General features: G+C 66.2%; 1 protein-coding gene across 1 annotated transcript; it reads left to right on the top strand.

Moving 5' to 3' along the window:
* Nucleotides 1-331: 331 nt before the first annotated feature.
* On the top strand, nucleotides 332-9,077 carry LOC139586325 (RAS guanyl-releasing protein 2-like). The gene is given in 20 exon segments (XM_071419621.1): nucleotides 332-688; nucleotides 1,194-1,296; nucleotides 1,614-1,679; nucleotides 1,917-2,039; nucleotides 2,436-2,518; nucleotides 2,521-2,627; nucleotides 3,315-3,488; nucleotides 3,967-4,089; nucleotides 4,515-4,598; nucleotides 4,600-4,800; nucleotides 5,238-5,315; nucleotides 5,875-5,988; nucleotides 6,252-6,367; nucleotides 6,643-6,778; nucleotides 7,194-7,230; nucleotides 8,387-8,404; nucleotides 8,407-8,465; nucleotides 8,467-8,557; nucleotides 8,666-8,724; nucleotides 8,892-9,077. Coding segments are annotated over 19 exon segments (1,842 nt in total). The 5' UTR covers nucleotides 332-615; the 3' UTR covers nucleotides 8,722-8,724; nucleotides 8,892-9,077.
* Nucleotides 9,078-14,211: the final 5,134 nt, after the last annotated feature.

Below are 14,211 nucleotides of genomic sequence, written 5' to 3'. Positions count from 1 at the left end.
GGTCCCGAGGGGTCCTGGGGGGTCTCGGGGTCGGGGGCAATCGGAGGGAGGTGGGGGAGGGCCCGGGACCCCCCGAGTGTCCCCCCAGAGCCCCATCCCAGTTGCTCCCAGTTGCTCCCAGTTGCTCCAGGACCCCGCATTCCAACGCTCCCAGTTCCCCTCAGGCCAGGAGCAGCTCGCTCCCAGTATCCCCCCAGTATCCCCCAGTATCCCCCAGTATCCCCCAGTCCCTCCCAGTATCCCCCAGTATCCCCCAGTATCCCCCAGTCCCTCCCAGTCCTGGCGCGCTCCGGAACTGGGGCTCAGGAAGCGCCGCTCCCTTATCGGGGTGTGCAGCACCCGGGGGGGGTCCGGGGGGGCTTTGAGGCCCCCAACCCCCCAAAAATTGCCCTAAAGGAGACCCCTGGGACCCCCAGTCCCCAAATGGGACCCCCCAGACCCACCCGCCCCAAACTGGGACCCCCAGACCCCTCCCAGCCCCCTCAACTCCCCCCCAAAGGGACCCTCAGGACTTGGGGACCCCCCCAGCTCCACTTTGGGGGGGGGGGGCTCCGGACCGGTCTCTGGTGCTGAGCCCCCCCCCCAAATTCCCCCCCCCAGTTTTGGGGTCCCACCATGAGCAGCTCCCTGGACCTGGACCGAGCCCCCACCCTGGACGAGCTCCTGAGGGGCTGCGTCGATGCCTTCGGTGGGGGGGGGACACCCCAAATTTGGGGGGGTTCCTGAAGTTTTGGGGGTTCTGGGGTTTGTGGGGGGGAAGGTTTGGGGGAGGCTGGAGGGGATTTAGGGGTTTGGGGAGATTTGAGGGGATTGGGGATTTGGGGTGGATTTGAGGGGGGATTTGGGGGGGATTTTGGGGGGGGGAATTTGGGGGCATTTGTGGATTTGGGGGGGGCTGGGGGGGATTTGGGGAGGGGATTTGGGGGAGCTTGGGGGGATTTGGGGATTTAGGGGATTTGGGGGAATTTGGGGGGATTTGGGGAGGGGATTTGGGGGAACTTGGGGGGATTTGGGGATTTAGGGGATTTGGGGGAATTTGGGGGGGGGTTCAGAGCTCTGAGGTGTCCCTGAATTCTGGGGAGCCCCAGAGGGGAGGGGTCGATGTTTTGGGGGGACGTTGGGGCTCTCAGGGAGGGTTTTGGGGGGGGGTCTCTCTCTCTGTGTTTTTGGGGTGACCCCCCCCCCCTCCCCAGACGCACAGGGGAAGGTTCGGGACCCCCAACTCGTCCGACTCTTCCTGGCCACGCACCCCTGGTACCTGCCCCAGGCCGAGGTGGCCGGGAAGCTGCTGACCCTGTATCCTTGGGGACCCCCCGCGGGACCCCCCAAAACCCCGCGGGACCCCCAAAAACCCCCCGGAACCCCAAAAACCCCCCCGGGACCCCAAAAACCCCGCGGGACCCCCCCCAGATCCCTTCCATTGACCCCTTGGGACCCCCTGAACTTTTGGGGACTCCCTGGAACGCCCCCAACACTCCAGACCCTCCCTCCCCCAAATCCCCCCAAATCCCAGGATCCCCCCAAATCCCAGGACACCCCCAAAGCCCGAGGGACCCCCCCAAATCCCAGGACCCCCCCAAAGCCTCGCGCAGGCTCCTTGACCCCCCCCGCAGGGTGCAGGAGTCGGGGGGCTCGGCCGAGGGTCCCTCCCTGCGCCTCAAGATCGGACACTTGGTCCGGTGAGTGACCCCAAAACCCCGCTGGGACCCCAAACCCTTCCTGGGGACCCCCAGATCCCCCTGAGGACCCCCAGACCCCCTTAGGGACCCCTGGATCCCCCTGGGGACCCCCCCAATCTCCAGGGACCCCCCAAACCTTTCCTGGGGACCCCTTGGGGACCCCCAGATCCTTTCTGGGGACCCCCCCCGAGTGTTGGGGTCCCCCCTGATCCCCCCCATTTCCCCTCCCCCCCACAGGTACTGGGTCCGGGCGTTCCCGCGGGAGCTCTCGGGGGACCCCCAAGTTTTGGGGCGGCTGCGGGAATTGGGGGCGGCGCTGGGGGGGGACCCCCAAAACCCCCCCCTGGGGCTCGAGAGCCTGTAGGTGAAATGGGGGGGGCACGGGGGGGTTCGGGGGGGTCTGGGGGGTGAAATGGGGGGGTCACGGGGGTCACAGGGGGATTTTGGGGAGGTCACGGGGTTTGGGGGGGGTTTGGGGGGGTCTGGGGAGTGAAATGGGGGGGGTCACGGGGTTTTGGGGGTCACGGGCAGATTTTGGGGGGGTCACAGGGTTTGGGGGGGTTAAGGGGTGGTTTGGGGGGATCCGAGGGGTGAAATGGGGGGTGGTCACAGGGTTTTTGGGGGGGTCACGGGGGTTTGGGGGTGCACAGGGAGGGAAATTTGGGGGTGGGGGGGGCACAGTGACACATTGGGGGGGGGTCCCAGCGTGTCCCCCCTTGCACACACGTGTGTGTCCCCCCCCCCCACACTGCACAGCCCGGAGGAAGGTGACGATGAGGCCGAAGGTGACGATGATGAGGCCGGAGGTGTCCCCAGGGGGGGTCCCCCCGGGGGGGGTCGTGGCCCCCCCCCCGCCCGCGGTTCTCGATGCTCCTGGAGCCGCTGGAGCCGCCCGAGCTGGCGCTGCTGCTGACGCACCTGGAGCACCGCGGGTTCGGGCGGCTGCGCGTGAGTCACACCTGGGGACACCTGGGGACACACCTGGGGACAGATGGGGACACCTGGGGACACACCTGGGGACACACCTGGGGACACCTGGGGACACACCTGGGGACAGATGGGGGACACACCTGGGGACACACCTGGGGACAGATGGGGACACACCTGGGGACAGATGGGGACACCTGGGGACAGATGGGGACACACCTGGGGACACCTGGGGACACACCTGTGTAAAACACACCTGTGGGACACCCGCCCCTCCTGGCCCCTGCACCTCTGGAGCACAATGTCCCCACTGTCCCCAATGTCTCCAATGTCCCCGCTGTTCCCAATGTCCCCGGTGTCCCTAAATGTCCCCAAATGTCCCTGCTCTCACCGATATCTCCAATGTCCCTGATGTCCCCCAATGTCCCCCGTGTCCCGATGTCCCTGCTTTTCCCAATCTCCCACATGACCCCCAATGTCCCCCCAAATGTCCCCCACTGTCCCCAGTCCCCAAATGTCCCTGCTGTCCTGCTGTCCCCACTGTCCCCAGTATCCCCAAATGTCCCTCAATGTCCCCGCTGTCCCCAACGTCCCCAGTGTCCCAAATCCCTCCAATATCCCCAAAGTCCCCATGTGCCAAATCCCCCCGCTGTCCCCAATCCCCCCGATGTCCCCCAATGTCCCCCAATGTCCCCGCTGTCCCCTCAGCTCCGGGACATTCGCGTCTTCGCGCGCTCCGCGGGCACCTCGAGCTCTCCCGCTCTCCGCCGCTTGGTGGCGCTGTCCAACGGCCTCTCGCGCTGGGTGCAGCTGCGCGTGCTGCGCCCCCTGGCGGCGCCGCAGAGAGCGGCAGCGCTGGGGCAGTGCCTGCACCTGGCCCAGGTGAGAGCCGGGAATGACCCCGGAACTGACCCCCGACCCCCGGAAATGACCCCCTGACCCTCAGAACTGACCCCTGAACTGACCCCTAAACCTGAACTGACCCCTGACCCCCGGAACTGACCCCCTGACCCATAGCCCTGGGGCAGTGCCTGCACCTGGCACAGGTGAGAACTGGGAATGACCCCTGAACTGTCCCCCTGACCACTGGAACTGACCCCTTAACTGACCCCTAAATCTCAACTGACCCCCTGCCCCACAGCCCTGGGGCAGTGCCCGCACCTGGCCCAGGTGAGACCCCCAACCCATAAACCCAAACTGACGCCCAGAACTGACCCCCAGACCCACAAAACTGTTCCACAGCGCCCAACCCTGCACCAAGGCCCCAGAGCCCCACCCCATGGACCCCCCCCCATAGCCCTGCCCCCCCCTCAGCAACGCCACCCCCCATCCACCCCACATCTGCCCCTCTCTCCCCCAGAGCCTCCTGGAGCTCCGCAATTTCAATTCTCTCCTGGCCGTGGTCGGGGGGCTCGGCCACGGCTCCATCGCGCGCCTGCGCCGGACCCTGGCGCTGCTGGACCCCCCCCTTCATCCAGGTGGGGTCCTGGGGGGCTCACGGGGGGGTACAAAGGTGTTTTGGGGCATTTGTTGGTTCTGGGGTGTCTTGGGGGTGTCCTGGGGGTGTCTTGGGGATGTCCTGGGTCACCTGGGTGTGTTGAGGGGCATTTGGGGGGTACTGGGAGATCCTGGAGGGGTCCTGGGGGTGTTTTGGGGGTGTTTTGGGGCACCTGGGGGTGTTGAGGGGCATTTGGGGGGGGGGTATTGGGGGGGTCCTGGGGGTGTCATAGGGGGCACAGGAAGGTCTGGGAGGGTCCTTGTGGGGTTTTGAGCGGGCACAGGGGGGACATCACCCCCTGGCTCTGCTCAGTTCTAAAATCCCCTCCCCCTGTGTCTCCCTCCCTGTCCTTGTGTCCCCGCTCTGTCCCTGTGTCCCCTTTGTACCCCCCCGGTGTCCCCCCCCCCCAGCTGTGGGCACAGCTGGCTGAGGCCGTGGGCTCGGGGGGGAATTACCGGGGCTACCGAGCGCTGCTGGGGGGCGCGGGGGGCGCGGGGGGGGTTCCGGGTGCCGGCGCTCGGGGTTCACCTGCGGGACCTGGTGTCGCTGGAGGCGGCGCTGCCCGACTGGGGGGGCCCGGGACGCCCCCACCCCAACAAACTGCGAGCCCGATTCGCCCTGCAAGGGGCGCTGCTGGCGGGGCGGGAGCAGGGACCCCCCGGGACCCCCCACCCCGACCTGCTCCGGCTGCTGGAGGTGAGGCCCCAAAATCCATCCTGGAACCCCCAAAATCCATCCTGGAACCCCCAAAATCCCTCCTGGGACCCCTCACCCTGAACTGCTCTGGCTGCTGGAGGTCAAACCCCACTGCACAGACCCAAATCACCCTCAACCCTCCCCAAATCCCCTCTCAGAACCCCCAGACTCCCTCCTGGGACCCTCCAGGATCCCCCACCCTGACCTGCTCCACTCCGCACCCCCAAAACCCCTCCAAAACCACCCAAACCCCAAAACATGCCTGAACTCCCCTTCCCCTCCCAAACCTCCCCTGCTCCCCCATACCTCCCCAAGCCCCCCAATCCCCCCAAAGGCCTCTGAGCCGCGAGCGCCCCATCCCAAACCCCCCCGAACGCTCCCGAACGCCCCCAAATCCCCCCCGAGCCCCCCCCTGCAGTTCCGCCGCCGTCCCGCAGGTGTCGCTGGCGCTCGGGCCCAGCGAGGAGCAGCTCCACCAGATGTCGCTGCAGCGCGAGCCCCGCGAGAGCGCCCCCGTGAGGCCGGGCGGGGAATAACGGGAACGGGGAATAACGGGAACGGCGGGGGGGAATAACGGGAACGGGGAATAACGGGAACGGGGAACGGGGGAACGGGGGGGAATAACGGGAACGGGGAATAACGGGAACGGCGGGGGGAATAACGGGAACGGGGAATAATGGGAACGGGGGGGAATAACGGAACGGGGAATAACGGGGACGGGGGGAATAACGGGAACGGGGGGAATAACGGGAACGGGGAGGGAATAACGAGGACGGGGAGCGAATAACGGGAACGGGAGGGAACAACGGGAACGGGGAATAACGGGAACGGGAGGGAACAACGGGAACGGGGAGGGAACGGGTGTGGAACGGGTGTGGAACGGGTGTGGAACGGATGGCGAGTGAGGAAAAGAGTGGGGCGAGTGTGAAACAGGAGCGTGGAGTGGGGCCGAGTGTGCAAATGGGGCGCCCCCAGGTGTGTGTGCAATGACCGGGGGCTGTGAGTGTGCAAGGGGGGATTTCCCTATGGGGGGGGGGTCTGAGGGGGTCTGACCCCCCCTCCCCTCCCCCCCAGGCCGGGCCCCCCCCGGAGCTGCCCCCCGCCCTCCCCCCCGAGCGCTGGGTCCTGCCCGAGCCCCCCCGGCCCGACCCCGAGGGGCTCCGGCCCCGCCTCGAGCAGCTCGTGGAGGTGCGGGGGGGGGCCTGGGGGGGTATGGAGGGGCCTGGGGGTGACTCTGGGGGGGGCTCGGGGGGGGGTTAGGGGGGATCTGGGGAAGGGGGACTTGGAGGAATTGAGGGGTTCGAGGGGCTGGGGGGGTGTGGGGAGGGGTCCCTGGGGGGAGTTTTGGGGTTCGAGGGGTCCGGTGTGGGGTGGGGGGGGGTTTGAGGGGGGGTCTTGGAGGGCTCCGAGGTGATTTTTGGGTTTTTTTTGGGGTGGGGGGGGGTCCTCAGTCCATTTTCCGGAATTTCGACGTGGACGGGGACGGGCGGATCTCGGTGGAGGAATTCGGGATCGTGAGGGAAAATTTCCCGCACCTGCCCCCCCTGGGGGAGCTGGACACCGACATGTGAGACCCCCAAAACCCCCAAAACCCCCCAGTGATATCCCCAAAACCCCCCCCCCGGGACACCCCCAAACCTCCCCGGGACCCCCAAACCCCCCTGGGTCCCCCAAAACCCCTCAGTGACCCCCAAACCCCCCCAGAATCCCCAAATCCCCCCTGCGCCCCCACCTGCCCCTCCTGGTCGGGGGATCTGAGACCCCCCCACCCCCCCGAGGACCCCCAAAATGGGGGGGACCCCCACCCCCCCTCCCCTCCGTGACCCCTTTGTGACCCCCCAGGGACGGGGGGCTCAGCCGGGGGGAGGTCCTGGATTATTTCCTGCGCTGCAGCCAAGGACCCCCCCCGGAACCCCCCCATAATTTTCGGGGCCTGCGGGGGCTTCGCGCGGGGCCCTGCGAGACCTGCGGGAAACTGGTGAGTGCGGGGGGGGTCCCCCAAAATCCCCCCAAAATCCTCCCAAAATCCCCCCCAAAATCTCCCCAAAATCCCCCCCAAAATCTCCCCAAAATCCCCCCCAAATCCTCCCCAAAATCTCCCCAAAATCCCCCCCAAAATCCTCCCAAACCCCCCCCAAAGTCCCCAGATCCACCCATAACCACCCCAGATCCCCCCAAAATCCACTCAAGATCTCCCCCAGATCCCCCCAAACCCCCCAGACCCCCCCCCAAAGTCCCCCCAGATCCCCCAATGCTCCTCAGATCCCTCCAAAACCCCCAAAACTCCCCAAAATCCCCCCAACTCCCCCCAGATCCCCCCACCCCTACCAAGCACAGCTCGGGGGGGGCACCGGGACCCCCCCTGAGCCTTCCCTCCCTGCCCCCCCCCCCAGATTTGGGGTCTGCACAAGGATGGGATCGAGTGCAGCGGTGAGTGGGGGGCTGGGGGGCTGGGGGGTCCTGGGGGAGGTTTTAGGGGGGATTTTGGGGGGTTTTTGGGGGGGGTCTCTGTGTGTGATGGGGTTTTTTGGGGGTTCTCGGTGTGAGGGGGTTTTGGGAGGTCTTTGCGTATGAGGGGGTTTTGGGGGAGCATTTGGGGGGTTTTTGGGGGGTCTCTGGGTGTAATGGGCTTTTTGGAGGGGGGGTCTCAATGTGAGGTGGTTTTGGGGTGTCTCTGGGTATGAGGGGGTTTTAGGGGGGATCTCTGTGTGTGACGGGGATTTTGGGGGGGGTCTCTGTGTATGAGGGGTTTTTGGGGGGATCTCTGTGTGTGACAGGGATTTTGGGGGGGTCTCTGGGTATGAGGTGGTTTTGGGGGTGTCTCTGGGTATGAGGGGTTTTTGGGGAGGGGTCTCTGTGTGTGACGGGGATTTTGGGGGGGTCTCTGGGTATGAGGGGTTTTTGGGGGGGGTCTCTGTGTGTGACGGGGATTTTGGGGGGGGTCTCGATGTGAGGAGGTTTTGGGGGTGTCTCTGGGTATGAGGGGTTTTTTGGGGGGGTCTCTGTGTGTGATGGGGATTTTGGGGAGGGGTCTCTGTGTATGAGGGGGATTTTGGGGGGGGTCTCTGTGTATGAGGGGGTTTTGGGGGGGGTCTCTGTGTGTGACGGGGATTTTGGGGGGGGGTCTCTGTGTATGAGGGGTTTTTGGGGGGATCTCTGTGTGTGACAGGGATTTTGGGGGGGTCTCTGGGTAGGAGGTGGTTTTGGGGGTGTCTCTGGGTATGAGGGGGTTTTTGGGGGGGGTCTCTGTGTATGAGGGGTTTTTTTGGGGTGGTCTCTGTGTGTGACGGGGATTTTGGGGGGGGTCTCTGTGTGTGACGGGGATTTTGGGGAGGGGTCTCTGTGTATGAGGGGTTTTTGGGGGGGGGTCTCTGTGAGTGACGGGGATTTTGGGGGTGGTCTCGATGTGAGGAGGTTTTGGGGGGGATCTCTGTGTATGAGGGGTTTTTTTGGGGTGGTCTCTGTGTGTGATGGGGATTTTGGGGAGGGGTCTCTGTGTGTGACGGCGTTTTTGGGGAGGGTCTTGGTGTGTGACGGGGATTTTGGGGAGGGGTCTCGGTGCGAGGGGCTCCCCGTGCCCCCCCAGGCTGCGGCCTGCGCTGTCACGCCGCCTCCGTCCCGAGTGTCGCCGCCGCCGGGCCCAAAGCGTCGCCTCGGCCGCGCCCCCCCCCGGAGCCCCCCGGGCCCCCCAAATCCCGGCCCCGCTCCTTCAGCCTCTCCCTGCCCTGGCCCCGCCGCCCCTCGCTGCGCCCCTCAGGTGGACCCCAAAAATCGCCCCCAATCGGGACCCCCACGGATGGGGACCCTCAGGTGGTCGAGACCCCAAAAATGACCCCAAAAATGACCCCAAAAATGACCCCCCCAGGCCCCCCTGAGGAGAATAGCGAGGATGATGATGGAGTTTTTGACACCCACCTGTGACAGGTGACCCCCCCCGAAAGGGCTGGGCACCCCCAAATTGGGGGTCCTGGTTGTTGGGGACCCTCAAATTTGGGGGGTTCGGACACCTGGGACCCCCATGTCCCCCCCAGTTTGGGGGTCCTGGACATTGGGGTCTCATATTGAACCCCCCCCCCCCCAAATTTCCACAGGGTCCTGAAGGCTCCGGACCCCCCTGACCCCGAGGATTTGGGGGGGGGGGGGGGATTTGGGGGTCCTGACCCCCCCTCCCGGGATTTTGGGGAAGGTTTGGGGGCACCCCGACCCCCGCCCCCGGATTTTGGGGAATTTTGGGGAATTTTGGGGGGCTCAGCGTTGGAATAAACTCCGTGTCCGTGTGTCCGGCTGCGGGTCTCTGTGGGGTCTCTGTGGGGTCTCTGTGGGGTCTCTGTGGGGTCGGCCCCCCCCGGGGGTCTCTCTCCGTGGGGCAGCGGGGTGTTTGGGGCGATTTTTGGGGTTGGGGGGATGTTTTGGGGGGGTTTTAGGGCGATATTTTGGGGAGTTTGGGGGATGTTTTGGGGGGGGGTTTGGGGCGATTTTTTGGGGGGGATTGGGGCGATTTTGGGGGGGTTTGGGGGTGATATTTTGGGGGGGTTTCGGGCGATTTTGGAGGGGATTGGGGTGATATTTTAGGGGGGTTCGGGCGATATTTTGGGGGGTTTGGGGTGATATTTTTGGGGGGTTGGGGCGATATTTTGGGGGGGTTTGGGGCGATATTTTGGAGGGGGTTTGGGGTGATATTTTCGGGGAGTTTGGGGCGATTTTTTTTTTGGGGGGGCGGTATTTTTGGGGCGATGTTTTTGGGGGCGTCGGGGCGATATTTTGGGGGGTTTGGGGCGATATTATGGGGGCGTTTGGGTGATATTTTTGGGGGGGTTTGGGGGTGGTTGGGGGCGATATTTTGGGGGGGTTTGGGGCGATATTTTGGGGGGGGATTGGGGCGATTTTGGGGGGTTGGGGCGATTTTTTTGGGGGGGCGGTATTTTTGGGGGATTTTTTGGGGGAGTTCGGGGCGATATTTTGGGGGGGTTGGGGCGGTATTATGGGGAGCTTGGGGTGATATTTTAGGGGGGCTTGGGGTGATATTTTGGGGGGGGTTTGGGCGATATTTTGGAGGGGGTTTGGGGCGATATTTTCGGGGAGTTTGGGGCGATTTTTTTTGGGGGGGGCGGTATTTTTTGGGGCGATGTTTTTGGGGGGGTTTGGGGGTGGTTGGGGGCGATATTTTGGGGGATTGGGGTGATATTATGGGGAGCTTGGGGCGATATTATGGGGAGCTTGGGGCGATATTTTGGGGGGGTTTGGGGTGATATTTTTGGGGTTGGGGCGATATTTTGGGGGACGTTCGGGGCGATATTTTGGGGGGGTTTGGGGCGATCGCGGAGCCGGTACCGAAGGGCAGGGGGGCTGTGCTGTGGGGGGGGGGTTTGTGTGTCTGTGTAAGGTTTTTAGGGGGGCGGGGGTCGATGCGGGGCTGGGGGGGGGGGTTGCAGGGGGGGTTGCAGGGGGGGTTGCAGGGAGGATGATCCAGGGGGGGGTTGGTGGGGGGGGGGGGTTGCGGGCGCGCGCCGCTCCGGAGCCGTGCGCGTGCCCGGGGCGGGCGGGGGCTGCGGGAGCTGCGGGAGCGGCGGGAGCGGGGCCGCGGCCGGGACCGCCCGGGGCAGGTACCGGAGATCGGGGGGGGAGGGAGGGAGCGGGGGGGGGGCGCAGAACCGGGGGAGGGGGCGGCGGGGGTGGGGGGGGGACGGGGAGGGGACATTGAGGGGTTTGGGGGCGCGGGGAGGGGGGGGTGAGCAGAGAGGGGGGTGCGGGTGCGGGGATGGGGGGGTGGGGGGGATGCGGGGGGGTTTGGGGGGGTCAGGATGGGGGGGGATGTGGGGAGGGGGGAGGTTGGGGGGGGAGGGGGCAGGGGGGATGCGGGGGGGGGTACGGAGATGTGGGGGGAGGGGGAGGATGATGAGGGTCTGAGGAAGGGGAGGGGGGGGATAGGAATGGTGGGGGGGGATTTTGGGGGGCTCAGGGAAGGATTGGGGGGGGGATGGGGGGTGCGGGGCTGGGGGGACAGGAGGGGTCACATCCCTTCCCCCCCCCCCCTCCCCTCCCCATCGCCGGGCGGGGATTTGGGGGGCTCTGGAGATGGGGGGGAGGGGAAGAGCCGGGGCTCCCCCACCCTGGGGAGGGGCCGCACCGCCCCCTCCCCCACTGCAGGGTCTGGGGGCCGCATCCCCCCCTCCCCTCGCCCTCCCTTCCCCCCCTCCCCTCTTTGCGCGTCCTCCGAGCCCCCCCCGGAATTTCGGGGGGCTCATCCCGCCCCTCCCCACTGCGGGGGGCTCACCCAACCCGCCCCAAACCCCCCCAAAACCCCCCGGGCCCCCCCCGGCCGCGGGGCCTGCGCTGCACACGCGTGTGAACCGGGCCCGGCCCCACGGGCGGCGTCACGCGGGGCACACGCGTGTGAAACGGGGGGGGGGGGGTCCGGGGCCATCTGGGGGTGCAAAGGGTCTGGGGGGGGCCCGTGCTGGGGGGGGACGTGGGGGTCTGAGGGGTTTGGGGGTGCACGCGGGTGTGGAAGGGGCGTGCGTGGAATTTTGGGGTGCACACGGGTGTGCAGGGGGTGTGTGTGTAAGTTTGGGGTGCACACGGGTGTGTAAGGGGTGTGTAAGGGGCGTGTGTGTAATTCTGGGGTGCACACGAGCGTGGAATGGGGCTGTGTGTGGTTTTGGGGTGCACAGGGGTGTGTAAGGGCTGTGTGTGTAATTTTGGGGTGCACACGGGTGTGAAATGGGGGTATGTGTGGTTTTGGGGGTGCACACGAGCGTGGAATGGGGGTATGTGTGGTTTTGGGGTGCACACGAGCGTGCAGGGGCTGTGTCTGTGCAGTTTTGGGGTACGTGTGTAGGGAGGGGTGTTAAACTGGGGGCACACGAGCGTGCAGGGGGTGTGTGAGGTTTGGGGGTGCAAAGCAGGGTGTGAGGGAGCTGTGCCCAGTGTTGGGGTGCACGCGAGCGTGCAGGGGGTGTGCGTGTGTAATTTTGGGGGGCACAGGAGCGTGGAACGGGGGTGTGTGAGGTTTGGGGGTGCACAGGTGTGCAAGGGCTGCGCGGGTGCGGTTTTTGGGGCGCAAAACCGATGTGTGAGGGAGCTGTGCCCACTTTTGGGGTGCACACGAGCGTGCAGGGTGTGTGTGAGCAATTTTGGGGTGCACAGGAGTGTGGAAGGGGGGTGTGTGTGATTTTGGGGTGCACACGAGTGTGGAAGGGGGGCTGTGTGTGATTTTGGGGTGCACACGAGCGTGCAGGGGCTGTGTCCGTGCAGTTTTGGGGTGCGTGTGTAGGGAGGGGTGTTAAACTGGGGGCACACGAGCGTGCAGGGGGGGTGTGAGGAATTTTGGGGTGCACACACGTGTGGAAGGGGCGTGTGCGTGGTTTTGGGGTGCAAAGCCGGGTGTGAGGGAGGTGTGCCCACTTTTGGGGTGCACACGAGCGTGCAAGGAGGGTGTGTGTGGAATTTTGGGGTGCACACGAGCGTGCAGGAGGTCTGTGTGCAGATTTGGGGTGCACACGAGTGTGCAAGGCGGGTGTGTGTGGAATTTTGGGGTGCGCACGAGCGTGCAGGGTGTGTGTGTGTGTGTGTGTGTGTGTGTGTGTGCAGATTTGGGGTGCACACGAGCGTGCAGGGTGTGTGTGTGTGTGTGTGTGTGTGTGTGTGTGCAGATTTGGGGTGCACACGAGCCTGGCCGTGTTTTGGGGTGCGCGTGTGCAAACCCGGGGCGCACACGCGTGTGCAAGGTGTGTGTGTGTGAGGGGGGGGGGGCTCAGGCCAGGCCGGGGCGTTTTGTGGGGGGCACCTGAGCGCGTTCAGGTGCGCGGGGGGTGCGGGTGAGCGTGCAAGGTGTGCACACCTGGGCGGGGGGCCGCGTGTGCAAGGGGGGCGTGTCCGTCACCTGCGCGAGGCCGCGCTCACACGGGGGGGGGGGGGGAAGGGGGTGGGGGTTTGAGGGGGGTCCTTTTGAGGGGGGGGGGGGGCTGGGGAGTCCCCGCACCCCTGGGTGCCCCCCCCGGCCCCGCCCTGCCCACGCCCCCCCCCTCGACTCCTCCCCATGACCTTCAGGGGGGACACGAGGGGGGACACACGTGCCCCTCCCCCACCCACAGCCCCCCCTAAAGCCCCCCCAAGGGGGTCTCAGAGGGTTGGGGGGGGGATCCCTCTGTAGAACCCCCCCCCCATAGACCCCTCTGACCCCCCCGGGGTGTCCCATGGGGCTGACCCCCCCGGGGGTGTCCCATGGGTCTGGGGGGCTCCTCAGTTCTCCCAGAGCCCCCCCCAAGTCCCCCCCGAGACCCCTCTCCCCCCTTTATCAACAATCAGCGATCGATAATTAATTAATTAATTAATTAATGACCCCCCGGGGGGTACGGACACCCGTGGAGGGGGGAGGGGGGCGCTCCCGGGCCCGGGTCCCTCCCCCTGAGGGTCCCTGGGGGTCTCTGGGGGTTCCCCCCCCCCAGCCTGGGCCCCCCCACGGGATGGGGGTGGGGGGGGGTCGCTGTCATCCCCCCCCCCCTTTCCAGGTGCAGCAGTTAATGTGATTGGCTAATTATGCGCTGCATGTTAATGAGCCCCATTAGCCAACAAGGGGGGCAGGGGGGTTATAAATAACCTGGGGGCTCATTTGCATAATGCCAGGGCCCGGGTTGCCGCGGTGACCGACCCCCCCTTCCCCCCCCCCATCACGGGGTTAATTAACGTGCTGATAAACGAAGGGGGGGGGGGGGCCCTGCTTGCCCATCCCCCCATACCTGCCTGTCACCCCCCCCCCCCCCCTCCTTCCAGAGCCCCCCCTGATTGTGCTCCCCCCCCCCCAGGTGCCTCCGGACCCCCCCGGCCAGGCCGACGCCGCCCCGCTGGGGCCACCCATGTGGCTGTGAGAGGACGGGGGTGGCCGGGCCCCCCAGGGCCCCCCCAGGGCCCCCCCAAAGCGCCCAGGCTCCGCAGCCAGCCCAGGCACCATGACCTGTCCCGGCCGCCGAGGGACACCCGGCTCCCGGGGGCCGCCAAGAGACCAAAGCCCACCTGGGCTCCGTGGGCCCACCCGGGCCCCCAGCACGGCTCCATGGCTCCTCAAGGCTCTGAGGGCCACCAAGAGACCAAAGCCCACCCGGGCTCCGTGGCCACCAGAGGATCCGTGGCCAGCTGGACCTCTGCGGTCAGCCAGGACCACCGAGAGACTAAGGCCCACCTGGGCACTGTCACCCACCTGGGCTCTGTCACCCACCTGGGCACTGTCACCCACCTGGGCACTGTCACCCACCTGGGCTCTGTCACCCACCTGGGCTTTGTGGCCGACCAAAACTTCGTGGGCAACCAGGACCACCCCGAGCCCGGTGCTGGTGGTGGCTCCGTGGGTGCTGTTGGACTCCAAGATCTCCCAAGGCTCTGAGGAGCACCTGGGGACTCGGGTCAGCCAGGTCT

This window comes from Agelaius tricolor, unplaced genomic scaffold, assembly GCF_023055355.1.
Source record: "Agelaius tricolor isolate 1412-34295 unplaced genomic scaffold, bAgeTri1.0.p SCAF_112, whole genome shotgun sequence".
In the NCBI taxonomy this organism is placed as follows: domain Eukaryota; kingdom Metazoa; phylum Chordata; class Aves; order Passeriformes; family Icteridae; genus Agelaius; species Agelaius tricolor.
Note: the sequence above shows the minus strand (reverse complement) of the source record. Positions and strands in the feature narration are given on the sequence as shown.